The sequence below is a fragment of the Dipodascopsis tothii genome, assembly GCF_038497935.1.
Source record: "Dipodascopsis tothii strain CBS 759.85 unplaced genomic scaffold V1510scaffold_1, whole genome shotgun sequence".
NCBI lineage: Eukaryota > Fungi > Ascomycota > Lipomycetes > Lipomycetales > Lipomycetaceae > Neoaidaea > Neoaidaea tothii.
The window spans coordinates 107,946-129,690 of record NW_027117985.1 but is presented as its reverse complement, the minus strand read 5'-3'; the positions used below and the strand labels follow the sequence as shown (position 1 = coordinate 129,690).

General features: G+C 68.3%; 10 protein-coding genes across 10 annotated transcripts; 3 read left to right on the top strand and 7 right to left on the bottom strand.

The window, feature by feature from the left end:
* Window positions 1-235: 235 nt before the first annotated feature.
* Window positions 236-2,616, top strand: V1510DRAFT_427679 (nucleotide-diphospho-sugar transferase). Its single transcript, XM_066935216.1, has 3 exons — window positions 236-396; window positions 510-706; window positions 739-2,616. Exons 1-3 carry the CDS (start codon window positions 295-297, stop codon window positions 2,552-2,554), a joined length of 2,115 nt encoding a protein of 704 aa, XP_066791676.1. The 5' UTR covers window positions 236-294; the 3' UTR covers window positions 2,555-2,616.
* A 925-nt stretch (window positions 2,617-3,541) lies between these two features.
* On the top strand, window positions 3,542-4,468 carry V1510DRAFT_358800 (ankyrin repeat-containing domain protein; the record flags this gene model as incomplete). Its single annotated transcript, XM_066930940.1, has 1 exon — window positions 3,542-4,468. One exon carries the CDS (start codon window positions 3,542-3,544, stop codon window positions 4,466-4,468), a length of 927 nt encoding a protein of 308 aa, XP_066791675.1.
* Window positions 4,469-4,473: 5 nt separating this feature from the next.
* On the bottom strand, window positions 4,474-5,505 carry V1510DRAFT_408899 (mitochondrial carrier domain-containing protein). The gene is made up of 3 exons (XM_066932491.1): window positions 5,415-5,505; window positions 5,153-5,384; window positions 4,474-5,121 (listed from the first exon to the last, which is right to left on the bottom strand). Exons 1-3 carry the CDS (start codon window positions 5,439-5,441, stop codon window positions 4,496-4,498), a joined length of 885 nt encoding a protein of 294 aa, XP_066791674.1. The 5' UTR covers window positions 5,442-5,505; the 3' UTR covers window positions 4,474-4,495.
* Window positions 5,506-5,682: 177 nt separating this feature from the next.
* V1510DRAFT_408894 (SAICAR synthase) lies at window positions 5,683-8,041 on the bottom strand. Its single transcript, XM_066932490.1, has one exon. It carries the CDS (start codon window positions 7,740-7,742, stop codon window positions 6,162-6,164), a length of 1,581 nt encoding a protein of 526 aa, XP_066791673.1. The 5' UTR covers window positions 7,743-8,041; the 3' UTR covers window positions 5,683-6,161.
* Window positions 8,042-10,805: 2,764 nt separating this feature from the next.
* On the bottom strand, window positions 10,806-12,648 carry V1510DRAFT_408891 (linker histone H1 and H5 family-domain-containing protein). Its single transcript, XM_066932489.1, has 6 exons — window positions 12,267-12,648; window positions 12,174-12,222; window positions 11,705-11,771; window positions 11,619-11,673; window positions 11,522-11,586; window positions 10,806-11,489 (listed from the first exon to the last, which is right to left on the bottom strand). The coding sequence occupies exons 1-6, from the start codon at window positions 12,325-12,327 to the stop codon at window positions 11,283-11,285; spliced, it is 504 nt and encodes a 167-aa protein (XP_066791672.1). The 5' UTR covers window positions 12,328-12,648; the 3' UTR covers window positions 10,806-11,282.
* A 996-nt stretch (window positions 12,649-13,644) lies between these two features.
* On the bottom strand, window positions 13,645-15,253 carry V1510DRAFT_408886 (uncharacterized protein). The gene is made up of 3 exons (XM_066932488.1): window positions 14,304-15,253; window positions 14,166-14,270; window positions 13,645-14,134 (listed from the first exon to the last, which is right to left on the bottom strand). The coding sequence occupies exons 1-3, from the start codon at window positions 14,982-14,984 to the stop codon at window positions 13,931-13,933; spliced, it is 990 nt and encodes a 329-aa protein (XP_066791671.1). The 5' UTR covers window positions 14,985-15,253; the 3' UTR covers window positions 13,645-13,930.
* A 129-nt stretch (window positions 15,254-15,382) lies between these two features.
* On the bottom strand, window positions 15,383-16,640 carry V1510DRAFT_408882 (uncharacterized protein). Its single transcript, XM_066932487.1, has one exon. The coding sequence runs from the start codon at window positions 16,583-16,585 to the stop codon at window positions 15,458-15,460; it is 1,128 nt and encodes a 375-aa protein (XP_066791670.1). The 5' UTR covers window positions 16,586-16,640; the 3' UTR covers window positions 15,383-15,457.
* Window positions 16,641-18,060, bottom strand: V1510DRAFT_408879 (uncharacterized protein). Its single transcript, XM_066932486.1, has 3 exons — window positions 17,403-18,060; window positions 17,075-17,371; window positions 16,641-16,787 (listed from the first exon to the last, which is right to left on the bottom strand). Exons 1-3 carry the CDS (start codon window positions 17,766-17,768, stop codon window positions 16,683-16,685), a joined length of 768 nt encoding a protein of 255 aa, XP_066791669.1. The 5' UTR covers window positions 17,769-18,060; the 3' UTR covers window positions 16,641-16,682.
* V1510DRAFT_400495 (uncharacterized protein) lies at window positions 18,024-19,157 on the top strand (the record flags this gene model as incomplete). The annotated part of the gene is made up of 5 exons (XM_066931959.1): window positions 18,024-18,393; window positions 18,426-18,546; window positions 18,578-18,759; window positions 18,791-18,963; window positions 18,999-19,157. The coding sequence occupies 5 exons, from the start codon at window positions 18,024-18,026 to the stop codon at window positions 19,155-19,157; spliced, it is 1,005 nt and encodes a 334-aa protein (XP_066791668.1).
* A 315-nt stretch (window positions 19,158-19,472) lies between these two features.
* Window positions 19,473-21,310, bottom strand: V1510DRAFT_371439 (P-loop containing nucleoside triphosphate hydrolase protein; the record flags this gene model as incomplete). The annotated part of the gene is made up of 2 exons (XM_066931480.1): window positions 21,245-21,310; window positions 19,473-21,215 (listed from the first exon to the last, which is right to left on the bottom strand). A coding segment is annotated over exon 2 (1,731 nt), but the record flags the coding sequence as incomplete, so codon positions are not given.
* Window positions 21,311-21,745: the final 435 nt, after the last annotated feature.

Sequence of the window (21,745 nt, the reverse complement as noted above, 5' to 3'; positions counted from 1 at the left end):
GCGCCGCCGCCGCATCGCCCCGCACCGCCTCGCCCGCCCCGCACCGCCTCGCCCGCCCCGCACCGCCTCGCACCGTCTGCGCCACCTGCACCGCCGCACGCGGCGCCAGAGGGGCGCCTGCTGGGCGGAGGGGGCCCTGTTCAGGGGCCGGCGCGGCGTGTCACCCCGGACGCGCTCGTTGACATTAACGCCCACATGACTTTTTCCGACGTTTTTTCAAAAATTTCAGCCAGCGACCTCCAAGAAACCGACCCAGCCGTCCATCGGTCGCCTGCTATCGAGAATCGATCTAATATGCCGCCAAAGAAGGGCAGCCAGCCCGGCGCCAACAAGCCCAAGGCCGGCAAGAAAGCCGGGCCGGCCAACACGTCGAACGAGGACACAGATCAGGACCAGGTAGGAATCGCGGTCCGGGCCCCTCCGGCGCCGCACAGCGGCCGGACCGGCCCGCGCGCGCGTCGTGCGGCCCGCAGCCGGCCGCCGCGACAAGCATTGTGCTGACTCTGCAGCGGCTGCAAGCCATCGTGCTCTCGGACGTCTACCAGAACCGGTTCCGGCCACTGACGCTGGAAAAGCCCAGATGTCTGCTGCCGCTCGCGGGCACGCCGCTGATCGAGTACACGTTCGAGTTCCTGGCGCTGGCGGGCGTGTCGGACGTGTACGTCGTGTGCTGCTCGCACGCGGACCAGATCCAGGAGTATATCGCGTAAGTGACCGCTCGGGCGCAGCTGACGCCAGCAACTCGCGGTGGAGCCTGCCGTCGTCGCCGTTCCGCATCGAGACGATCCTCAGCCCCGAGAGCATGTCGGTCGGCGACGCGATGCGCGACCTGGACGCCAAGGGCCTCATCACGTCGGACTTCCTGCTGGTGTCGGGCGATATTGTGTGCAACGTGCCGTTCGACCAGGTGCTGGCGGAGCACCGCAAGCGGCGGCAGGCCGACAAGAACGCGATCATGACGATGGTGCTGCGCGAGGCCAGCCCGCTGCACCGGACGCGGGCCCGGGCCGAGTCGGCGATCTTTGTGCTGGACGAGGCCACGAGCCAGTGCGTGCACTACGAGGAGATCAAGACGCGCAAGCAGATGAAGGGCATCTCGCTCGACCCCGAGATCTTCAAGAGCCACGCGGACCTGGCCGTGCGCAACGACTTCATCGACTGCCACATCGACATCTGCTCGGCGGACGTGCCCGCGCTGTTCACGGAGAACTTTGACTACAACCACATCCGCAAGGACTTTGTGCACGGGATCCTGACGTCGGACCTGCTCGGCAAGACGATCTTTGCGCACGTCATCACGGACAACTACGCGGCGCGCGTGCGCAGCCTGCAGACGTACGACGCCGTCAGCAAGGACATTGTCGCGCGCTGGACGTACCCGATCACGCCCGACGGCAACCTGATGCCCGACCAGACGTACCAGTACCAGCGCGGCCATGTGTACAAGGAGGACGGCGTGGTGCTGGCGCGGTCGTGCACGATCGGCAACTGCACGATGATCGGTGCGGGCACGGTCGTCGACGACGGCACGACGGTCGAGACGAGCGTTGTCGGCCGGCGGTGCCGGATCGGCAAGAACGTGCGCATCTCGGGCTCGTACATCTGGGACGACGCCGTGATCGAGGATAACGCCGTGATCGAGAGCGCGATCGTGGCCAACGGCGCGGTCGTGGCCAACGCGGCCGTGCTCGAGCCGGGCGCGGTCGTGTCGTACGGCGTCCACGTCGGCGCCGGCGTGCGCGTCGAGGGCAACATGCGCCTGACCAAGTTCGACGACCCCGACGAGGACGTGGACACGGCCGACGACGCCGCCGCGGTCGGGCCCGACGGCCGCGGCTACGTCTACGAGATCTCCGAGGTCGAGGACAACGAGGACTACGAGGAGATCGTCAACTCCTCGGGCCTGGTCTACAACATGAACGCGCTGGCCATGTCGGACACCTCGTTCTCGTCCACGGCGAGCGAGGCGCCGCGCAGCCGGCCCCGCCGCCGCCGCTACTCGACCGCGAGCAACAACACCCAGGCCTCGGAGGACTCGGACGAGGACAACTTCCTGCGCGAGGCCCAGGCCTCGGTCGAGCGCGCGATCCAGGACAACCACGACATCGACATTGCCATTCTCGAGCTGACGACGCTGCGGATGGCCAAGAACGTGTCGTTCCACGACGTGCGCCAGGCCACCATAGCCGCGCTCGTCGGCCGCATCTCGCATCTGATCAACTCCAACACGCTCAAGGCCGGCGCGGCCGTGCAGACCGTCATGAAGCGCTGGGGCAAGATGTTTGAGCGCCAGGTGTTTGACAACGACGACCAGATCGACCTGTTGCTGCTCATCCAGCGCGACTGCACCCGCCGCATGCAGGGCTCGGCCATCCTGCTGCACACCATCAACTGCCTGTACGACCTCGACATCCTGGAGGAGCACAACATCCTGTTCTGGTGGCACAAGGACCCGCGCCGCAAGGAGGACGCCGACATGGTCAAGGTCGGCGAGCTCGTCCCGCGCTGGCTCGAGTGGCTGCAGAACGCCGAGGAGGAGTCCGAATCGGAGTGACGCTGGCGCCGGATCGCGCGCCGGCTTGCATGTACCATAGACAACGACGACGGTCTGAGAGACGACGGTCTGGACGGGCGGGCGTGGGAGCCGCACGCGCTGCGGCTCGGCCGCCGAGCCGCACGCGCTGCGGCTTGGGAGCACCGCCCAGCACGCCTGGGCGGCGACTCCGCCGAGGGTGCCTGCCGTAGAGCGCGTCGGGCAGCAGCCGATCGCCGGGCCTGTCCGGAGGGCAGCTACCGCGACGGAGTCGCCGCCGGAGGCTCGTCGACCGGCGCCGCACGTCGTGCGGCTCAGGTTCCGCTGACGCCGCGCGCCGTGCGGCTCGCGTGGCTGGGCCCGCCGCACCCCGTGCGGCTGGATTCTGCGCCGCCGCAGCCGCCGTCGCACCGCCACAGCGCCGTCCGCGCGCGCTCGGCTGCCCTTGCCGAGCCCTCCCCCAAGGGCCGCGGCGACCGCCGTGCCTGGCGGCTTGCCCACGCTGCCGCCGGGCTCGGCTACACTTGCTGCCGAGAGCCGACCGTTGGCGGCGCCGTTTGCTAAAATGCACAAGCGCGAAAAGTCGGCGCAGGTGTGCGGCGCAACCGTCGAACCAGGGGTCGAAAACCATCGCGATTTCACATCCGGCTTGACCAAGCGACGGCGGGAATCCGGCCAGAAAAGCGGGCCATCCACGGAGCGGCGAATCGGACCGGCCGTTAAATGTGCACGGGCGCCCGGTGAGGTGTGCAAAGGCCCACAACTCGGGCATCTGCGGCAGAGCACGCTCAGCGGCACACAACCAAAGCAAACGACCGCAGCGCGTCCTCGACGCGGCAGCGGGTAGCCGCGGGCATCAAGTATCTGCCGCACGCAGCGTCGTGCGTCGGCGGTGGCTGGCTGCAGGCGCGCCAAGCGGCGATAGCCGGCAACGCCACGCCGCGGGGAGCCCGATAACACGGCCCGGGCAGAGACCAGACGCGCGCGGGCCAGGCAGCAGGCGCAAACATGCTCGAGCCGTCGGTCCGGCTGCGGCAGGCCATCATCAACGACAAGCTGTCGATCGTGCAGCGGCTGCTGCGGCGGTTCCCGGACCTGCTGACGAACCCCGACCCCGGCAACGGCTGGACGTCGCTGCACTACGCGGCGTACCACGGCCACTTTGACATCTGCGTGGTGCTGACGTCGCTGGGCCACGACTCGACCGAGATCTCGCTGGACGTGACCGGGCACACGCCGCTGCACCTGAGCGCGCTCAAGAACCGCGAGAAGACGGTGCACTTCCTGGCGCAGAAGTTCCCGGAGGTGATCGACTGGCGGACGTCGCCGTCCAAGACGGTCGGCTACACGGCGCTCATCCTGGCCAGCAAGGAGGGCCACGGCGCCAGCGCGAGCATCCTGCTGGACTTTGGCGCGTCGGTCGACCTCGGCGACCTCGAGGGCAGCCGGCCGCTGCACTACGCCGCCGCGTACGGGCACCGCAAGGTCATCCGGACGCTCGTCGAGCGCGGCGCCGACTACAAGACGCCCAACTTCCTCGGCTGGACGCCGCTCAGCTTCTCGTTCTCGGTCTCGACGTGGAACTACCTGTCGTCGCTGATGCTGGAGCGCGACAACGACAAGAAGCGCAAGCTCAAGCAGAAGCAGCTCGAGGACAAGCTGCGGCTGGAAAAGTCGCCGAGCATCGGCTCGGCCAAGAGCCTGCGGTCGGTGACCAGCGCCAGCTCGGCCGACCCGGACGACCTCGTCAAGGTCCGCACCGGCTCGGTCGCCAGCACGACCACGGTCGCCAGCGCGCCCGTCAGCTCGCGCAGCAACAACAGCATCCACAGCCTCATCATCGACACCATGGACAGTCGCGGGCCGCTGCCGGCCGCCTTCTCGGCGCCGGGCACGCCCAGCGCACACGCGCCGGCCACGCCGCCGGTCATGTAGCGGCCTTTTGTATACCATAGACTTTATTCAGCCCTCGATCGCCCGCACCGTCCACTCGTACGTGCCGAACTGGGCCGCGTTCACGATGAACGCGCGCACCATGGCGACCTTCATGCCGCGGAAGAAGATGCGCACGCCGCCCTCGGCGAACGTCTTGACCGCGCAGTCCCACGGGCCCGCGTACGCGCTGCCGCCGCCGAGCTGCTGCACCTGGTACCGCGTCTTGATCACGTCCAGCGGGAAGATCGAGGCCCAGGACGCGCACCCGGCGACGCCGCCGGCGAGCAGCAGGTGCACGGCCTCCTCGAGCCCGGACTCGTCCTCGTGCAGGCGCAGGCTCTTGCCGAGGCCGTACGTCCAAAAGTAGACGCCGTAGCCAAAGCCGTCGCGCAGGCTCGTGACCAGCCCGCCCCGGAAATACCCGCGCAGGCCGTCCTTGGCCCAGATCGCCTTGCAGACCGCCCACGACGACTGCGCGGCGCCGGCGCCGGCGAGCTGCGTGCGGCACTTGATGACCTCGATCGGCGTCGAGATGGCGAACGTGCTCAGCCCGGCGACCGTGCCGGACGCAAAGATCTTGGCCACGCCGGGCGCGGCCGGGAAGTAGCTGTCCAGCGCGCTCAGCGAGAGCGAGTACGACGAGAACAGGACGGCTGGCGTCAGCGCGCGCGGGGGCGGACTCACCGTTGAGCGCGCCGTAGCCCAGGATGGGCGCGGCCACGCCGCGGAGCATGCTGCGCGCGCGCTGGACGTACGACGGCGGCGGGGCGGCCGCCGCACGTGATTGGCTCAGCAGCGGCACCGCGGCCTCGCCGGCGGCCGTCCGCGCGGGCTCGGACGAGCTCTGCAGGCGGACCTTGACGATGTCAAGCGGGTTGCCGATCGTGATCCCGACGACGCCCGACACATAGCCGGCCTGGGTCAGCGGAGCGGCGGCAGCACGTACGATGAAATCCGTGGACGCGCTCGGCATGTTGGCGGCCGACGGTCAGCAAAAGGGGCAGCGGGGATCGGGTGGATGGCCGGCGAGTCCGTGCGACGAGGTCCGGCGGCCCGGCCGGGTATGGGCGCGTGGGCGGTGGTACCCGCGAGTCACGGATTCTGTGATCCGCGCTAGAACCGGCGGCCCCGGCGGCGTGGATCAGTGCGCTGCATGTCTCACGCGGGCGCGCGCTAGCGCGCGCCGCTCGCTCGGCCCAACCCGGGCCAACGCATAGACCGAACAACAGGTTGTTATTAATACGAACTGCGGAAACTCCATAATATACAAGCGTACATACAAACTATGCATACAGACTAACATACAATCATAAAATCAAGTGAAAGAGCTGAAGAGCCAACGTGGTGGGGTCGCACGAGTAAGAATGTAGTCGTCGCGTGGCATCTCGGACAGATGCATGGGCGGAACTCCCTGACAGTATCGAAAGACGAGAAACGGAAAGGCTTTGTATCGAAAGACGCATTAAGGACAGGAGCGGTGGTGCGTGTTGTGCTCACTCTCGCTCGGTATGTATGCTTGTAGTCTCTATGCAGATCAGTGTGAGCAATCGCGGTCGAAAAGGCAGGAAAATCAGACAAAAAACCAAGTAGTAAAAGATGGGGCGGACGGGCCGCTGCCCGGGGGGCGCGGTGTCTAGAGTCTATTAAATATATCGGCGGGCGCCGAAGCGGGGGGGCACCGGCCGGCGCCGGCCTAGGCGTCGGCAGCGGCCGAGCCGGCGGTCGAGTTGGCGCCCGTGGTGGCGAGCGTGGACGACGCCGGCAGGAACTCGTCCTCGGACGTCTGGTCCTCCTCCGGCTCCTCGACGACGGTCGCGCTGATCTCGCGCGGCATGTCGCTGACGGCGACGCCGGTCGCCGCCGTCTCGTAGGGGTCGCCGTGGCCGTGCGTGTAGACGTGGGCAAAGACGGGCGCGTCCGAGCTCGGCCGGCCGGCCGCGTCCTCTGCCGGCGCGTCCTCCGCCGGCAGCCCTTGCGCCTCGGCCAGCTGCTCCGGCGTCTTCACCACCGACCGGATGAACTTGAAGAACCGCTCGCCGTACTCGAACGGCGGGATCGACGACAGCTTGTCGCGCGTGCTCGAGATGCTCTTCCAGAACGTCTCGATCTGCTTCACAAACGAGTAGTGCGTCAGGCAGTCGATCACGCCCAGGTAGTAGATCTCGTTCAGCGGCTCGTCGCGCTCGTTCGTCGCCCGGAACCCGCCGTCGTCGGCGTAGAACGTGAAGCTCTTGCGGCCGGGGTACTCGTCCTGGCGCAGCACGTCGATCGCCTGCTGGACCGAGATGTTGTTCGTCGTCGAGAACGCGCGGCGCAGGCTCGCGCGGCGGTCGCGCTCCAGCCGCGACGGCGACCGCTCGAGCATGCCCGTGTCGGGCTTGAACACCGTCAGCGTCGAGTCGCGGATGTTCTCGGTGTTGCCCTTGGTCAGGTCGTGGATGCCCAGCAGCAGCGAATAGTCCATGATGTGCAGCCGCTCGAGCAGCTTGACGTCCTTCTCGAGCTGGGCGATGAAGGCCTCGCGCTTGCGCGGGCCCAGGTTCAGGTGCTTGTTGCGCCGCGTCCAGTTCAGGTCCTTGAGCGTGGCGTGCTTGTTGACCTCGAGCTTCTTCTCGTCGTAGTCGCGCCCGATGGTCGAGCCCTTGAGGTCGAATGTCTGGTGGATGTCGCGGTGCGGCGGGAACAGGTTGTTCATGATCACGAAGTGGATCTTGCGGCCGTACGGCAGCTTGACCCGGTGCAGCCCGTAGAACTGCGAGATCAGCGTGTTGGGGTTCTCGAGCACGTGGTTGTAGTACTCGCGCAGGATCTTGCGCAGGTACTTGTGCTCCGAGTGGTGGATCGTCTTGATGATGAACCGGTAGTCGCGCGAGAAGTAGAAGAAGCTGCCGCTCTTGCCGGGCGAGCCCAGCTCGGACACGATGTACTTGGACGTCAGCGACATCAGGTAGTCGGCCGGGTCGAGCCGGAAGATCTGGCGGAGGTGCCGGAACACCCAAGGCGCGTAGTCCTTGAACTTGAAGTCGTACTTGGCCGACGGCGTGAGCTCGTTGCCGGAGATGTCGAACGCGAGCTTGTTCTTGGCCGAGAAGTCGCTGTCGGTGAGCTCGCGATCGAGCTTGGCGGTCGTGCGCGAGACGGCGACGCGGATGCCGGTCAGCATGTTGTAGGCCAGGATGTAGTTGACGTGGTCCTCACCGACCTTGGTGCCGACCAGCACCTTGTCGTCCTCGACGAACTCTTTGCGGCGCTTCTTGACCTCGCGCTTGAGCATGATGTCCTCGCGGGCGCGGCGCTGGTCCTGGTCCAGCTCGTCGTCGGGCGCGTTGAGGAGCGCGGCGCCGGTCGAGACCAGCGCGGCCGCGGTCGCGTTGCTCGGCCCGGCGATCTCGTCGATCTGGGCGGCCTCGGCGGCCGTCACGTTGCGCTGCCGCAGCGTGCTCTTGGACTCGGAGTAGCTCGAGCCCGAGGCCGCCGTCGTGTTGGCCGACGCCACGGCGGCCGTGTTGCTGGCCGAGCCGTGGCTGACCAGCGACGACGTCGTCCCGTTCGGCGGGCTCGCCAGCGTCGTCCGCAGCGGCAGCGACGACGCCGACTGCTGCCGCTGGAACGCAGCCGAGCCGTACGGCGGCGACAGCGGCGGCACGGCCGCCGCGGCCTCCGCCGCCGGGCTCAGCACCGGCGACGACAGCGGCGACGGCGTCAGCGACCGCGGGTACTGCGCCGCCGACAGGAACGGCTCTTCCTGCTCCTGGTCGTCGGCGTGGGTGTGGTCGGCGTGCCGGCGCTCGAAGGGCTCGGCCGGCGCGGCCGTCGGGCTGGCGCCGTTGGCCTCGGCCGGCACGTTGTTGTCCTGCGAGCTCATGATGTGCGCCGGCGTCGGCAGCCGCTTGTTCTTGCGGCGCTTCTGCTGGGCCTTGCGTCCAGCGTCCTCGCACGCCTCCGGGAACGCGTCCGCGGCAAAGCCGTTCGGCAGGACCGCGTCCGCCAGCACGGCGCTGCCGCCGAGCGACCGGCTCCGTGCCGGCGGCACAAAGCTCGGCACGACCGTCGACGTCGACGACGTGCTCGACATGGACGAGTTCGGCGACGACGGCGACAGCAGCACCGTCGCGTCCGGGTCGTCGCCCTCTGCCGCGTCGGCCCCGTCCGCCGCCGCCGGCGACACCGGCGGCGGCGACGTGGCCGAGCTCGACAGCGACGCCGTCGTGTTTGGCGTCACGGCCGGGCTCGACGCCGTCGACGTCGACGAGAACGAGTAAAAGCTCGCGGTCGAGTGGTTGGTGTGGCCGGCCGAATTGTCGGCCGGGGCGCCGCGCGGTCGGCCGGCGGCCGGGTCCGTGGGGCGCCGCTCGTAGTCGGCCGGCGCCGCGTACGACGCCTTGAGCGCGTTGGCGGCGGCGATCGCCGTCGCCGTCGCCGTCGTCGACGTGATGATCGACGCAGACGACGCCATTGCGCAGGCAGCCAGCTGCACGCGCGGATCTAGGCAGGCACCGCCGGGGGCAGTATCTCTAGAAGCCGGCGGCTAGATCTCAACATCCCTGGCCGCAGCACCGGGGTCGGGTCGGCGGCGGCACGGGAGCGGGGGCGTAGCGGCGGGCACGCCCGCGACGCTCTGCCGGGATCGGGGGCCGTCCGGGTTGGTTCTGCGGTCAGCAAAGCTCGCGGCAGCTGCCAGCGGTCGCGCCACGGCGGCCACGGCGGCGGCCTGCGCCGCCGCCCGGCCGCGCCGTCCGTCCGCGCCGGCCCGCTCTCCACTCACCCGCACGGCTCCACGCAGCAATTCTCCTGCCGCGGAAAGATATATACGGCGGGCTCGGGCCGCTGTCAAGCGCTGGATTAGAAATTGGGTCAGCGACTGCTGCGCTCGCTCCGCCGCCACGCGGGCCCACCTACCTCAGATGGCCGGGACCTGCGCTCGGTAGCTGCCTCTTCGATGCCGGTGCGCGACGGTCTCGCCAGGCGCGGGTATCGATAAAGATAGAGGGTAGCTAGAGACAATGAATATAGGCGAGGAGGGAAGGTGAGGAGAAACAATTTTCAAAATATTTTGTTTTTGTGCACTTTTCTTGACCGTTCGGCCGCAGTTCTGTCGGCCACGGGGCTCGGCTGGGGAAACGCACTGGGGGGCCGGCGGCCGGACGCGTAGACAGAGGACGGGCGCGGTCGCGGGCGTGGCACGGGAGCGGGTGCCAGGTCAAGTTACACGGCCTGAGCTGCCGGGCGTTGGCGGTGTCAGACCGCATCTAGCAAGGACGCTTGCCCAGCGTCCGAGCCGCCATTTGTGACAGCTCGGGCTTGGCCGCGGCAGGCCTGCAGCGGGCGCTACGGGAACGAGCAAGGCGCGGGGGGACCGGGCAGTAGCGGGGCCTTAGACGAGCTCGGAATCGGCGGGCGGCGTGTCCCTGGCGTCGGCGGCGCGGCGCCTGGGGCCGCCGGCTCGGCCAGACGCTGCCGACGGCTGGACGGCCGCGGCGGCGCCGGGGCGTGGCCGCGCTGGTGGGCGGGCGGCTGCGACGGGCGGCCGCTTGCGGACGCGCCCGCCTCCCGGGGGTCACGGGGCGGCGGAGCCCCTGCGGCTGCGGCGCGGCTGGGCCTTGCGCGGCTGCGGCCGCGGCCGCGGAGATTTGCGGGCGTGCCTATTGGCTGCGCGGTGGACGCCGTCGCGCGGCGCAGCGCGGCGCCCGGCGCGACCGCGGACGCGCGGCACGACAGAGGCCGGCGCGGCCGGGCCCGACGCGCCGTCCGCGGCGGCCGGGCGAGCTCCAAACCGGGCCGGTCGTAGTAAACATGGGCCCAAACGGGCGCAGAGACGCGTGCGCCGCGCGCGGCACGACGCATGCGGCATAACCGCTGCACGGCGCGACACGGCGCGCGGCCGCGGCGCCTAACCTGACCCAGCGGCGCCGCGGCGTGCGTGGCTGGTGGGCCCACACGCTAAGCGTTTGCAGCAGTCTGCTGCGCCGATCGTGGGGCTTTCCAAGCGACTACTGCGGGTCGCCCGGCGCTAGCGCAGATCAATGCGGGCCGGACGGACGCGCATACGCGCGCGGCTGTGGTGCGGCGCAGCGGCGGGCCTCGTGCGACATGACGGCGGGCGCGCCGGCAGGCGCCAGCCGGGCGAGCCGCACGACGTGCGGCGCGGCTCTGCGGAAGTGGCGCCGGCGCGGCGGCTGGCCGGGGAGGGCAGTGAGCCGCACAGTGTGCGGCGCGGACGCCGGCCGCCTGCCCCAGCCGTCCAGCAGAGCTGCTGCCGGCGGCTCCGCCGCAGGGCCTCCGGCGCCGGCACCGTCGGCGGCAGCCGGGCAGACCGCACCGCGCCGCGCGCTAGGCGCTCGCGTCCGCTCCGCCGCCGCCCCGTCGCCGCCGCAGCTCTCCGCCATGACTCATCCGCAGCCACCGCTCTAAAAATACTTCACTTATTGTTACAGAAAACTAATAAATACAAGCCTTGTTATGTCCATCGTGTTCGCACATGTGTAAGAATACAACACATGCCGGATCCCACGCGCGCCCGTCGCCTCGGCGATCCGGCCGCGTTCCTGTAAACGTTTGTAGAGCCGCCCGGCGGCACAGGCCCCGCCCGGCAGCAAAGCACCGACTAAACATACACAAATCAGACGAAAACCAAGAGAAACAAAAAGGCATAGAAAGCAGCAGCAAATACAATAACTCGTACAGACCAACATTAAAGAGAAACGCACACGACTAAGAAGGCATTAGATAAGATCGAGCGAGCGGCATATGTACATATCATACACATCTCCCTCCAGGTGCACCAATTTTTAAACAAGAACCCTCCCCGCGGCGGCTACTTCTTCTTGGGCGCGACCTTCTTCTTGGGCGCGGCCTTCTTGGCCACCGGCTTCTTCTTGATGCCGGCCGCCTTGGGCTTGGTGGCCTTGGCCGCGGGCTTGGCCGCGACCTTCTTGGGCGCGGCCTTCTTGGGCGCGGCCTTCTTGACGGCGGCCTTCTTGGGCGCAGCCTTCTTGACGGCGGCCTTCTTGACCACGGTTTTCTGGCGTCAGCGCTGCGCGGCCTGCGACCTACCTTCACCGGCTTCTTCTCAACCGGCTTGGACTCCTTCTTTTGCAGCTTGACCGTGCCAGACGGGCCTGTTGTCAGCCAAGCCACCGCCGCCACCTACCCTTGGGCTGCACAAAGTCGCCGGCGACGACGCCGCGCTTGAGCGCCGCATTGAACTGCTGTCAGCAAGCCCGACCAGGGCCGTACCTGGGTCTCGAAGTTGGCCGCCTTGATCTTGTAGTTGCTCTGGATGTACTTCTTCAGGGCCTGGCGGCTGTCTTGTCAGCACGGTCTGCCTGCGCCGGCTGGCTGGGCGCCCGGCGCCGGCGTCGCCGCAGCGCTGGCCTTGGGGCCGCGTGCCCGGCCAACGCGTGCGATGACGCGTGACGCCTAAATAGGCAATCATCCCAATGCCCGATGAGGTCTCGATTGGGATCGCGACCCCATGACAACCGCCGCGTCCCCGCCGCGGCCGTCTAAAGGCCCGTCGGGCCCCAGGACACGTCCCGGCGAGGGGGGGTGGGGCCGCGGCCGCGGAGTGGTGCGGCGCGTGGTGTGGCCTTTTTGGGCTTATCACACCGGCCAGCAGCGCTCCACCAGCTCCAGGCGCGGTGGCGCCGGCGGCCGGCCTCCACCAGCCGCGTCCGCAGCCCATCCGCGTCTCCGTCGTGCTTACCTGCTGCCGTTGCGCTCCTTCAGGGTCACGATGGCCTCCACAATCATGTCTGGCCGTCAGTCGGGTCCGCGAATTGGCTCGCCGGCTGCTTACCCTTGTAGGCCGGGTGGTCGGACGCGCCCTTGGCGGAGGCAGCAGATTTCTTGGGCGGCATCTTGGATGAGATGGTTTGAAAGAGTTTTTGAACTTGGTTAAACGTGGTTGTAGATTTCACGGGGGGATGTGTTGGAGTAAATAGCAGATAGAAACCGAAACCGAATTTCTAACTTATGACGACAGCGACAAATCGACGAAAAGCCTAGAGTGGGTACGGGAGAAAAGAAAAAAGAAAGGAGGAAGGGAAGGCACGGACAAATAAAAGGACGAGCCGCTGAGCCCGCTGGAGAATTTTAAAGTGTTCTTGCTGTGGGAAACGAAAACAAACTTGAGGGGAGCAGGCGACAACAAACCGCGCCGGGGCGGCCGGGGCGGCCGGCGGCGGCGCGTAGACCGCGGCGGCGCGGTGCTAAGCGACGGGCGGCGGCGCGGCGCGGTCCACGGGACGCGGCCGGGCCCTCGCGCCACGCGCCGCCACATTTGCCGCCCCGGCCGTGGGCCGTGCCCACTGCGCGTCGCCCAGACCGGCCGCGGAGGACGCGCCGCGCGAATTGGGGAACGCGAAATGCCCAAGGAATGCGCCCCACGAGCTCGGCGCGCCGCGCCAGGAACACGCGCTGGCGGAGTGCCGCGCTCGGACACGCGGCGGCTGGCTGCCGTAGCGCGGCGCCCGCCCAGAGCCGGCTGCTGCCGCTGGCAGACGCGCGCATTGCCCACAACCGAGACCAGTCACACGTACACACGCGTGCGCAAAAGCGCGCTTGTCACGGCCGGCGCGGCGCGACTAGCTTTCCTGCAAGCTGGAACCGACGCGGCGCGCCGTCGGCTGATCAGAAAAGCTGATGATGATGGGCGTCACGATGAGCATGGGATGATGGCTGGTCCGCGACACAGGTACGCTAATGCGCCCCGGCTGGCGCGGAGTACTTGGGCAGTACTCCACGGTACGGAGTTCGCGCGCGTGTCCGCGCCTGCAGCGACGTACCTGCCAGTACACGCCACGTACATGCCTCGCCTCTGCTGCACCACGCTGGCCTTCAGGGCTAGTGTGGCCCTAGTGCGCGCACGCTGGTCTGTCTCAACTCCAGATTGAGTTAATCAGAACACGTTCTGAGCGCGCTGTGGCGCAGACGTGTCGCGCGGCGCAGCTGCCACCGACCTGTGCTACGTTCTTGTCCTAGCGCGCTCAAGCGAGCCGACGCGCCTGGCCGGACCGCGCCGACCCTGCCGGACACGCCAAATCCGGCCATGCGCGTCTGCCGCTGTGGCCCGACGGGCGTTCCTGGCCCGCGACGGCGGCCGCCCACGCCCGGGGGTGCACACGACGGGGGCACGGCCGCACCCCGGCCGGCGGTGCCCTTGCCCTCGCGGTTGATTGTTGATGATCAATCGGCACGGGATTTGATATAAAAACGGTGGCTCCCATATGTACAGAGCGGCTGTCTATTGGTAGACAGCGCCGCGTCGCGTCACAGCCGCGACTCTGGCCAGTAGCGTTCGCTGTAGCCGGCGGCCATCACGACTGTTCACGTGCGTGGTGATGCGGCGCCGCCGCGCGTCGGCGCGCGTCAGCTGACAACCGCGGACCCGCTGGCGGACTCGCTCACGGACCTGCAGGGACCTGCAGCGGACTCGCGGTCCCGGTGACTCGCGCCCCGCGTCTACACCAGCCGCAGCGCCTCGTTCTCGGCCGTGCCTGGCGCGTCCCGCGCGCCCGGCGTGTCCGAGCCCAGCTCGCCCGCAAGCATCGCCTCTTCGTCGTCCTTGCCTCGGCTGATGTTCTCGCGGCGCTCTTCGTCCTTGGACGCCTTGCGGTAGAAGTACAGGTGCTGCAGCAGAAACAACCCGCTGAGCATGACCAGGTACTGGCGTCAGCTTGGCCGTCACTCGACCTACCACGCTGTTGAACATCTCGTACGGCGGCTGCAGCCCGCGTTGGAATCCGTACAGCATCTGTCGACACGCGACCGCCGCCAGGCCGATAACGCCGACCCGCATGAGCTGGCGTGAGCTTGGCGCCGCGCGCAACCTTACCATCTTGACGTAGCTCACGCTCAGGCCGCGTGTGCTCTCCTCGTCGCAGTTGACCGAGACCTGGGGGAGGTGTCGCGCGTAGCCAATGAGGTCGTCGATGGTCTTCCAGCTCTCGACGACGTCCAGCCAGTACAGGCCCCACCAGCCCATGGCCGGATCCACGCCGCGGTACTCGCGCCGGCCGATCGACGACAGCAGCCAAAACGCGGCAGGCACAGCCACGCAGAGCACGACGGCGCCTTTGCACACGGTGGACAGCCGGTGCCGCACGACCATGTGCACAGCCCGCAGCGTGCGCGAGCGAAGCTGGGCCGCGTCATCGTCGCGCAGCCCGCGGGTATCAGCCTGCATGCGCGTGACCGTCAGGACGGGATACACCACCAGAACGCCCACGACAGAGGCCAAGCTGTTGAGCGCGTAGACGACCTCGGCCCAGTATTGGGCTGGCGGAATTCGGCCGCCGTCCTGCCGCCAGATCTGGCCGTATCGGTTGCGGTATTGGCGCTGGACCTCGGCCGACGGCAGCGCCATAGCTAGACCAAACGCCAGGCGGAACAGCGCGCCGACCACCGTCAGCACGAGGTAGTCGATCGAGATCCCACTCAGGCCGTGCTCGATCTTGGCCTCAACCGTCGACAGCTTTTGGCCGGCGTTGAGCACGCCGGAACCGCCGGCAACCATGGGCACGGAGCCGGACGGACCGGCGCCGGCGGTAGCATCGCTGGGGGGCTCCGTCGGCAGCGGACTCGTGATCCGGGGGCTGTAGAGGCCGCGGTAGGCGATCTTACTCGCCCATCGGTCGTGAAACACGATCAGGTACGGCGCGTAGTTCTGCGGTCAGCGCCAATTCGGGTTGAGGCCCACCTTCAGGCCATACTTGACAGCCTCGAGTACGAAGAGCACAGACTCTCCACCCGACGGCATGTCGGTGTGTGTCGGCCTGATCAAGCGCGGGCGGTGTTTAAACGGGCGATGGGAGCAATGCCCCCGCCGCACGCTAGCGCGCGCCGCAGGCTGCGCGGCGCAAACAAGCCGCACCCGCCGGCATTTACGAGCCGCGCAATGTGCGGCGCACATACTTAAGCCGCACTACGTGCGGCGCAGAACACCATTAATTATACAGGCCAGAAAGAATATAGTACAGTGTATCCATGTCAGTAGTAGAAAGACCTCTGCCGGTGCGTGAAGACGACCTCAGGCCCCCCGGACGCGTCCTCGACGCGCAGCACAAAGAGAAGGAGGAAGCAGATAGTCAAAAAGAAGAAGAGCGCGCAGACGAGCGTGGAGATGACGCGCAGCACACGCCGCAGCGCACGGAAGACGTCCCAATCGACGGCCAGAGAGTCTGCCGAGCGCGCGAAGGTCGTGGTGCCAAAGAGGTCCTTGCCGCGCAGGTTGCCGACTGGCTTGTCGACCTTGGCTGAGTGCTCGACAGGCGGCGCGTACTTTTGCTGGATCTTGTTTTCGAGAAACTCGATGTCCTCGCGCGTGAACCGCAGCTCGCTGCGAAGCGTGCGCAGACTTTTCAGCATCTTCTGTAGCTCGGCCTTGGACTGCGCGTCCGGACCGACGGCGGTCCCGGCGCCCGCGCCGGCGATGTGACCGATGGCGCTGCGGACCGAGGGATGCTCGAGTTTGGCGGCCTGCGAGGCGTCTGTGGCGGCTTGCAAAAGCAGAGCCTTGACGTCGAGCCAGCCGACGGCCTCTTGTAGCGCTTCGGGGATGTCGTCTTCATCTGTGGGGCTGCGGAGGGGCTCTGTGGGCTCTGCCGGTGCTGGCTCGACCGGCTCAGCAGGCTCGCGGGACGGTCCGGCGGACCCGGGCGCGGGCTCGAGGGGCGATTCAGCGAACTCGGGTGCGGACTCGACAGGCTCGGTCACCGACGACGACTCAGCCCTGGACTCGGTCTTGGACTCGGTCCTGGACTCGACGGACTCGGCTCCCATGTAATTGGGTAGACTCGTAGCAGCCGCAGCATCAGCCGCAGCATCAGCCGCGACCTCTGAGGCTTCAGCCTCCCCAGCCCCAGTCTCAGTCCTCGTCTCAGCCTCCCGCTCGAGGTCGGCCAGAACGTCGTCCGGCAGCGGGATGTCTATGTCCTTGATGTCGGCCAGCGACGGCCGCTTGCGCCGGAACCGCGACGGCGTTGGCGACTGATCCATGGTGATCATGTCCTCGGTGTCGTGCGGCAACGGCGGCGACGCCCCGGGCGATCCCGGTGGCGACGCCGGCGGGGAGTGTGGCGCAGTTGTCACCGTCAGCGACGACATCGGCGAGCTCATGCATCGCGATAGGTCGCGTAGCAGCCGCCGCGACGGCGACGTCGACGGCGGTCGCGGCCCGACCTTCTCCGCGGTCTCGTCGGCCTCCTCCGGGTCCTCAGAGTCCCGCGGCGGCGACGGCGAAGGCGACGGCAGCGGCTTGACGGCCTCGGTCGCGAACACGTCCACCTCCGAGTGGTTTGGCAGGCTCGGCGACGACGTCGCGTCCGGCGCAAACGTGCTCTCACGCATAAACGTCGTGGGCACGGCTGGCGAGTCGCCAAACGGCGAGTTCACGTGCAGATACTGCACCAGACGCGTCACCTTGGGCTTGGTCAGGCGCTCGCCGGGCTTGCCGGCGTCGCGCGGCGGCTGCCGCGGCCGCTCCTGGTTGCTGTCGCGCACGGTCAGCTGCGGCGGTCGTGTGCCAAAGTCCGCCGGCCGGTCGACGTGCCGGTTGGCCGGATAATGGAGCACGGTCTCGTTGTAGGCGCCGTCGTCGTAGCCGTCAAAACCGTCCGACACGCGTTGCCGCTGCTGTTCGCGCGCCTCGTCGGTGTACTCGCGCAGCGTCTTGCGCCGTAGCCCTTGGCTGGCCGACCGCGCGGCCTCGGGCGGCGTCGAACTGCGCAACGGCAGATCCAGCTCGCGCGCACGCGCTTCGAGCTCGCGGTCGTACTCGGCCATGGTCATCTCGCGCGCGTTCTTGCGCGCCTGCCGGGCCTTGAGAAACTGCGGGTACACGTTCTCGGCAAAGTTGTGCATGCCGGCCAGCGGCGGTGATGTTTTAGTGAGCCGGCTGAGGCGCTGGGGTCAGCGCGGCCGACGCGGCACTTACCTCGGCGTCGTCTTCGACACTGGACGCACTCGTGCTGGTGCCTGTGTGGTCCTCGGACTGCTCGGCGCCCTGCCCGCCGTCCGCGAACGGCTGCCACGACTCGAACGTCTTGGTGCGCGCAGCAAACAGCGGCTTGGGCGTCGAGAAGGCCACTGCCGACGGCGAGATCGGCGACAGCGGCGACCCGAGGGCCAGCGACGACAGGGTCGTGCCACGGTCTGTGGTCAGCACGGTCCGCGGCACCGCGACGCTCCGGCGCCATCCGCGCAACTCACAGTCGTCCGTCACCGGTCCGACCACGTCCGACAGATCGTCCAGCGCGTCTATGCTGTCCATGTCGGCCTGGCGGCCCCGCACGGCAGCCATTGTCGCGTCTGCGCCGTGGAGTTCGGGAGAAGGTCCGTTACGCGTCGCAGCGGTTGGCGCTCAGGGCCTTGTCACGGTCGTCTGCTCGCTGAGGTGTGCCAGTCAGCGCCTGCGTGTGCTCTGCTGGAGCCCGCTCTGTGCGGTAAACAAACTCGCTGGGTCGTGAACACGTGACCCGGTGATGGCCATCCTTGCCTGATCGAACGCCACGTGAACCCGACTCCGGCCCCAGATCGCCGGTGACAGCACGACAGCATGGCAGCTGCTTTGGAGGACGCGGCAACAAGGTTGCTGAAGCTCTGCGTGGGCTACCGTGGTGGATTCAGTCGCGTGCCGGGCCTGGACGCTCGCGCCACGGCCGGGGCCGCCACGGCCGGCCACGCCGAGGCCGCCGACACGGCCGCTGCGGTCACGGAGGCATTCGGCGACGCGTCGGCGGCCGCGCTGAACGTCGCCGCCGGCCCCAGGCGCGGCCCCGGGCGGCCGGCAGCCGCCCAAAAGCAGCCAAAGACGCGATCGGTCCGGCTGACGGACGCGTTTGCGGCCCAGCTCAGCGACAAGGAGGCGTACGCGCTCGCGCTGCAGCGCGAGCTGTGGGAGCAGGAGCAGCTGCTGGCCCAGCGCGGTATGAGCCTGTACGGACGCGCTGACGGGCAGAAGTTGAGGTCAGCCAGACGGACGTCGAGCACCGGCTGCGGCATTTGTCGGAGGACGAGCTGCGGGCGCAGATCGAGGCCGAGCGCGAGCGGCTGCGGGCACATACGCAGGTCGTCGAGACGTAGGTAGCGCGCCGGGCCCGCTGACGCCAGGGCAACCGCCTCGCTGGCGCTGCTCAAAGTTGTCTACAACGACGGGCCGATGAGCGACCGCGACCGGTCGCTACGGGAGCTGGCGGCCGTACGCGACAGCGAGGCCACGCGGCTGCTGGGCCTGCTGGAGCGCGCGGACGTGCTCAAGACGGAGCTGCGGCAGCAGCAGGACGCGAATATAGGTGCGTCCATCGACGGCCGTGCTGACGCCAGAACAACACAAGATCAACCGGGACCTGGTCGAGCGGATTGTCCGCGTGCAAGAGCGGCGACGGGCGGCACAGGCCGGCCAGCTGGAGGACGACGACCGGCAGGCCGTGAAGGAACTGAGCCGGCAGGTGGAAGACACGCAGGCCAAGCTGGCCATGATCAAGGCCGTGTTGATGGTATGCAGCAAGTCGTGTGTTACTAATCTATGTAGGGCATGGTGCTGAGCAGCGGCATCGATTGGGCGTCGGATGCGGAGCTGCAGGAGACGGTGCTTGAGTGCAGCGACGACCGGTATGCGATGCGGGAGCAGGTGCAGGACGAGCAGGACGAGGACGACGCGTTCTGGGAGGAGGCTGTGGCGGCGCATTAGGGGGGTGGCGGCCGCGGGCGCCAGCGGGCTGGGTCGCGGGCAGGATCCAGACGGCCGGGGCGGTCGGACCGGGACCCGGTCCGACCTGGCTGGTCACCGGTCCGGACCTGCCGGCCCGGTCCTGGCGTCCGGCCGCACGTGATCCTACTCGGCGTCGCCGTTCACTCGGGCCACCGCGGCCGGCCGCCGCTTGCGCGGCCCGACCACGCCGTTCGTGTCCAGCAGCACCGGCAGCATGTCCACGGGCGGCGGCAGCGGCGACAGCGGCGACAGCGAGTCCACGCTGCTGGTGCCGTCGGACAGCCCCGGGCTGGCCAGCATGCCGCCGGACGTCTGCACGGCCCACATGCGCGCGTACATGCCGCCGCGGGCCAGCAGCTCGGCGTGCGAGCCGTGCTCGACCACGCGCCCGCCGTCGACGACGGCAATGACGTCGGCGTTGGCCACGGTCGACAGCCGGTGGGCAATGATAATGGTCGTGCAGCCGTGGCGCAGCTGCCGCAGGCCGCGGTTGACCTCTTCCTCGGACAGCGCGTCGAGCATGCCGGTCGGCTCGTCCAGGATCAGGATCTGCGGCCGCTTGAGGATGGTGCGCGCGATGGCCAGCCGCTGGCGCTCGCCGCCCGACAGCACCGACGAAAACAGGCCGAGAGAGGTGTTGTAGCCGTCGGGCAGGGCCAGGATGCGCTTGTGGATGCACGCCGCGCGCGCGGCGGCGTACACCTCGTCGTCGGTCGCGTCCTGCCGGCCGTAGCGGATGTTGAACATGACGGTGCCGTCGAAGACGAGACAGTTCTGGTCGAGGATGCCGACGGCGTGGCGCAGCGAGTCGAGCGTGAGCGAGCGCACGTCGTGGCCGCCGACGCGGATCGCGCCCGTGTCGACGTCATAGAACCGGAACAGCAGCCGGGCCAGCGTCGACTTGCCGCCGCCGCTCTCGCCGACAAAGGCCAGCGTGCGGCCCGGCGGGCAGCGCACGCTGAGGCCGCGGATGACGGTGTGCGGCCCGTCGTCGGTCTGGTAAGCGAACGTGACGTTGTCGAACTCGATCGCGTGCTGCACGTCCTTGGCCAGCGGCACGGCGCCCGGCGCGTCGGCGATCGTCGACTGCACGGCGAGGAAGTCGAGGAAGCTCCGCGCGCGGCTGTGCATGCACACGAGCTCCTCCACGGCCATCATCAGGTCGGACGCAATCGAGACGGCGTCCCTCAGATACGTCTCCATCGCCAACATGCCGGCAAAGTCAACCGAGCCGCAGAGCACGCGTGCAAAGAGCAGGGCCTGGCTCAGCGAGGCCACGACCTCCTTGGGCGTGTCGCTGTCGCGGCCCAGGCCGCCCTTGAACTGCTCGCGGCTGCGCTCGTGCTTCTCGTACGCCAGCAGGAACTGCTCGCGCTCCCAGGCCTCGTTGTTGAAGTGTTTGACCGACTCGAAGTTCTCGGTCATGCGCCGCGAGACCAGCCGCCTGTGGAGGGCGTGCTCGCTGGGGCGGACGAGGCCTAACGAGCGGCTCGACTGTAGGATGCTGTAGCCCTGCACGGCGACCTCGACGGCCGTGGCGGCCATCAGCAGCCGGTCGGCAAAGAGGCCGAGGCTGACAAGCGAGAGCACGGCGTCGATGACCGACGGGAAGAAATGGAAAATGATGTACCTGAGCAGCGCCAGGGCCTCGTCCGCGCCAAAGTCCAGCACGCGGTCCGGCATCACCCTGTTGAGCGTGGCGAGGTCGAGCGTGAACATGTGCCGGTAGACGTCGTCGTGGAGCTTGAGGACCGAGTCGCGGCTCAGGTGCTTCCACAGCACGGCGTCGAGGCTCAGCAGCGGCACCAGCTGGCGGTTGACGAACTTGAGCACCACGTACGCGCCGAGCAGGGCCCATGCGTCTGCGGCCGCCGTGCCGGTGCTGACGCCGATGGCGACCAGGTGGCGGTGCAGGGCGTTGTAGACGTGCGGCTGGGCCGCGTTCATCAGCCGCGTGAACAGCACGGACGCGACGACGGCGACGACCGACATCCGCAGCCGGAACGTGTTGAGGGCAATCACCATCGGAAGAAGGGCCTGCGTCAGCGCGGCCGGCCAGCACTTACCAGGACCGTCGAGTAGATCTGGACGACCTGGTCGCGCCAGACACCGAGGGCGGCGGCAGCGGCGCGCGGCCGGCGGTGCGCGCCGCGCGCGAGGGGTGCCTTCGTGTCGGCCATGCGGATGACGGGCGCGGCGCCCACGGAGTAAATTGGTGTGCAGCCGGCGGCGAGCCGCAGACGCGTGCAGTGTTCGCGTCTGGTCCCAATACGGCAGAGCCCTGCGCGACGGGCATGACGTCAGGCCAGCCGGCGCGCGCTAGCTACCAGGGGCTAGACGCGCGCACGGAGCCGGCGCGACGGCGCCGGCCAGACCGCATACGGCGCGTCGGTTGCGGCGGGTGCATTAGCGGCCTGCCATGTGGTTGCCATGGCGACCAGATCGCCGCGGGGCGATCGGCGGGCTCGGGGCCGCTGCCCGGCCACCGGTTTCATGTGGACCACGCGACGAATCTGGGGATCGTCCATATGCGGTAATTGCGTGGCCGTGCGACCCGCCGGGCGCCC

Bases quoted from the DNA above. Each gene is read 5' to 3' on its own strand.
- V1510DRAFT_427679 (XM_066935216.1), top strand. From the start codon at position 295: ATGCCGCCAAAGAAGGGCAGCCAGCCCGGCGCCAACAAGCCCAAGGCC. The intron at 397-509 runs GTAGGAATCGCG...CTGACTCTGCAG, and splicing joins AGGACACAGATCAGGACCAG to CGGCTGCAAGCCATCGTGCT. The intron at 707-738 runs GTAAGTGACCGC...AGCTGACGCCAG, and splicing joins CAGATCCAGGAGTATATCGC to CAACTCGCGGTGGAGCCTGC.
- V1510DRAFT_408899 (XM_066932491.1), bottom strand. From the start codon at position 5,441: ATGCCGAGCGCGTCCACGGATTTCATC. The intron at 5,385-5,414 runs GTACGTGCTGCC...CCGCTGACCCAG, and splicing joins GCGCGTCCACGGATTTCATC to GCCGGCTATGTGTCGGGCGT. The intron at 5,122-5,152 runs GTGAGTCCGCCC...CGCTGACGCCAG, and splicing joins GGGCTACGGCGCGCTCAACG to CCGTCCTGTTCTCGTCGTAC.
- V1510DRAFT_408879 (XM_066932486.1), bottom strand. From the start codon at position 17,768: ATGGCTGCCGTGCGGGGCCGCCAGGCCGACATGGACAGCATAGACGCG. The intron at 17,372-17,402 runs GTAAGTGCCGCG...CGCTGACCCCAG, and splicing joins GTGTCGAAGACGACGCCGAG to CGCCTCAGCCGGCTCACTAA. The intron at 16,788-17,074 runs GACGGCTACGAC...TGCGCCGGACGC, and splicing joins AACGCGTGTCGGACGGTTTT to GACGTCGTCGCCGAGCCTGC.
- V1510DRAFT_408882 (XM_066932487.1), bottom strand. From the start codon at position 16,585: ATGAGCTCGCCGATGTCGTCGCTGACGGTGACAACTGCGCCACACTCC.
- V1510DRAFT_408894 (XM_066932490.1), bottom strand. From the start codon at position 7,742: ATGCTCAAGCGCGAGGTCAAGAAGCGCCGCAAAGAGTTCGTCGAGGAC.
- V1510DRAFT_408886 (XM_066932488.1), bottom strand. From the start codon at position 14,984: ATGGTTGCCGGCGGTTCCGGCGTGCTCAACGCCGGCCAAAAGCTGTCG. The intron at 14,271-14,303 runs GTAAGGTTGCGC...AGCTCACGCCAG, and splicing joins GCGTGAGCTACGTCAAGATG to CTCATGCGGGTCGGCGTTAT. The intron at 14,135-14,165 runs GTAGGTCGAGTG...AGCTGACGCCAG, and splicing joins ACGAGATGTTCAACAGCGTG to TACCTGGTCATGCTCAGCGG.
- V1510DRAFT_408891 (XM_066932489.1), bottom strand. From the start codon at position 12,327: ATGCCGCCCAAGAAATCTGCTGCCTCCGCCAAGGGCGCGTCCGACCAC. The intron at 11,772-12,173 runs GTAAGCACGACG...CTGACAAGACAG, and splicing joins AAGGAGCGCAACGGCAGCAG to CCGCCAGGCCCTGAAGAAGT. The intron at 11,490-11,521 runs GTAGGTCGCAGG...CGCTGACGCCAG, and splicing joins TTGAGAAGAAGCCGGTGAAG to AAAACCGTGGTCAAGAAGGC.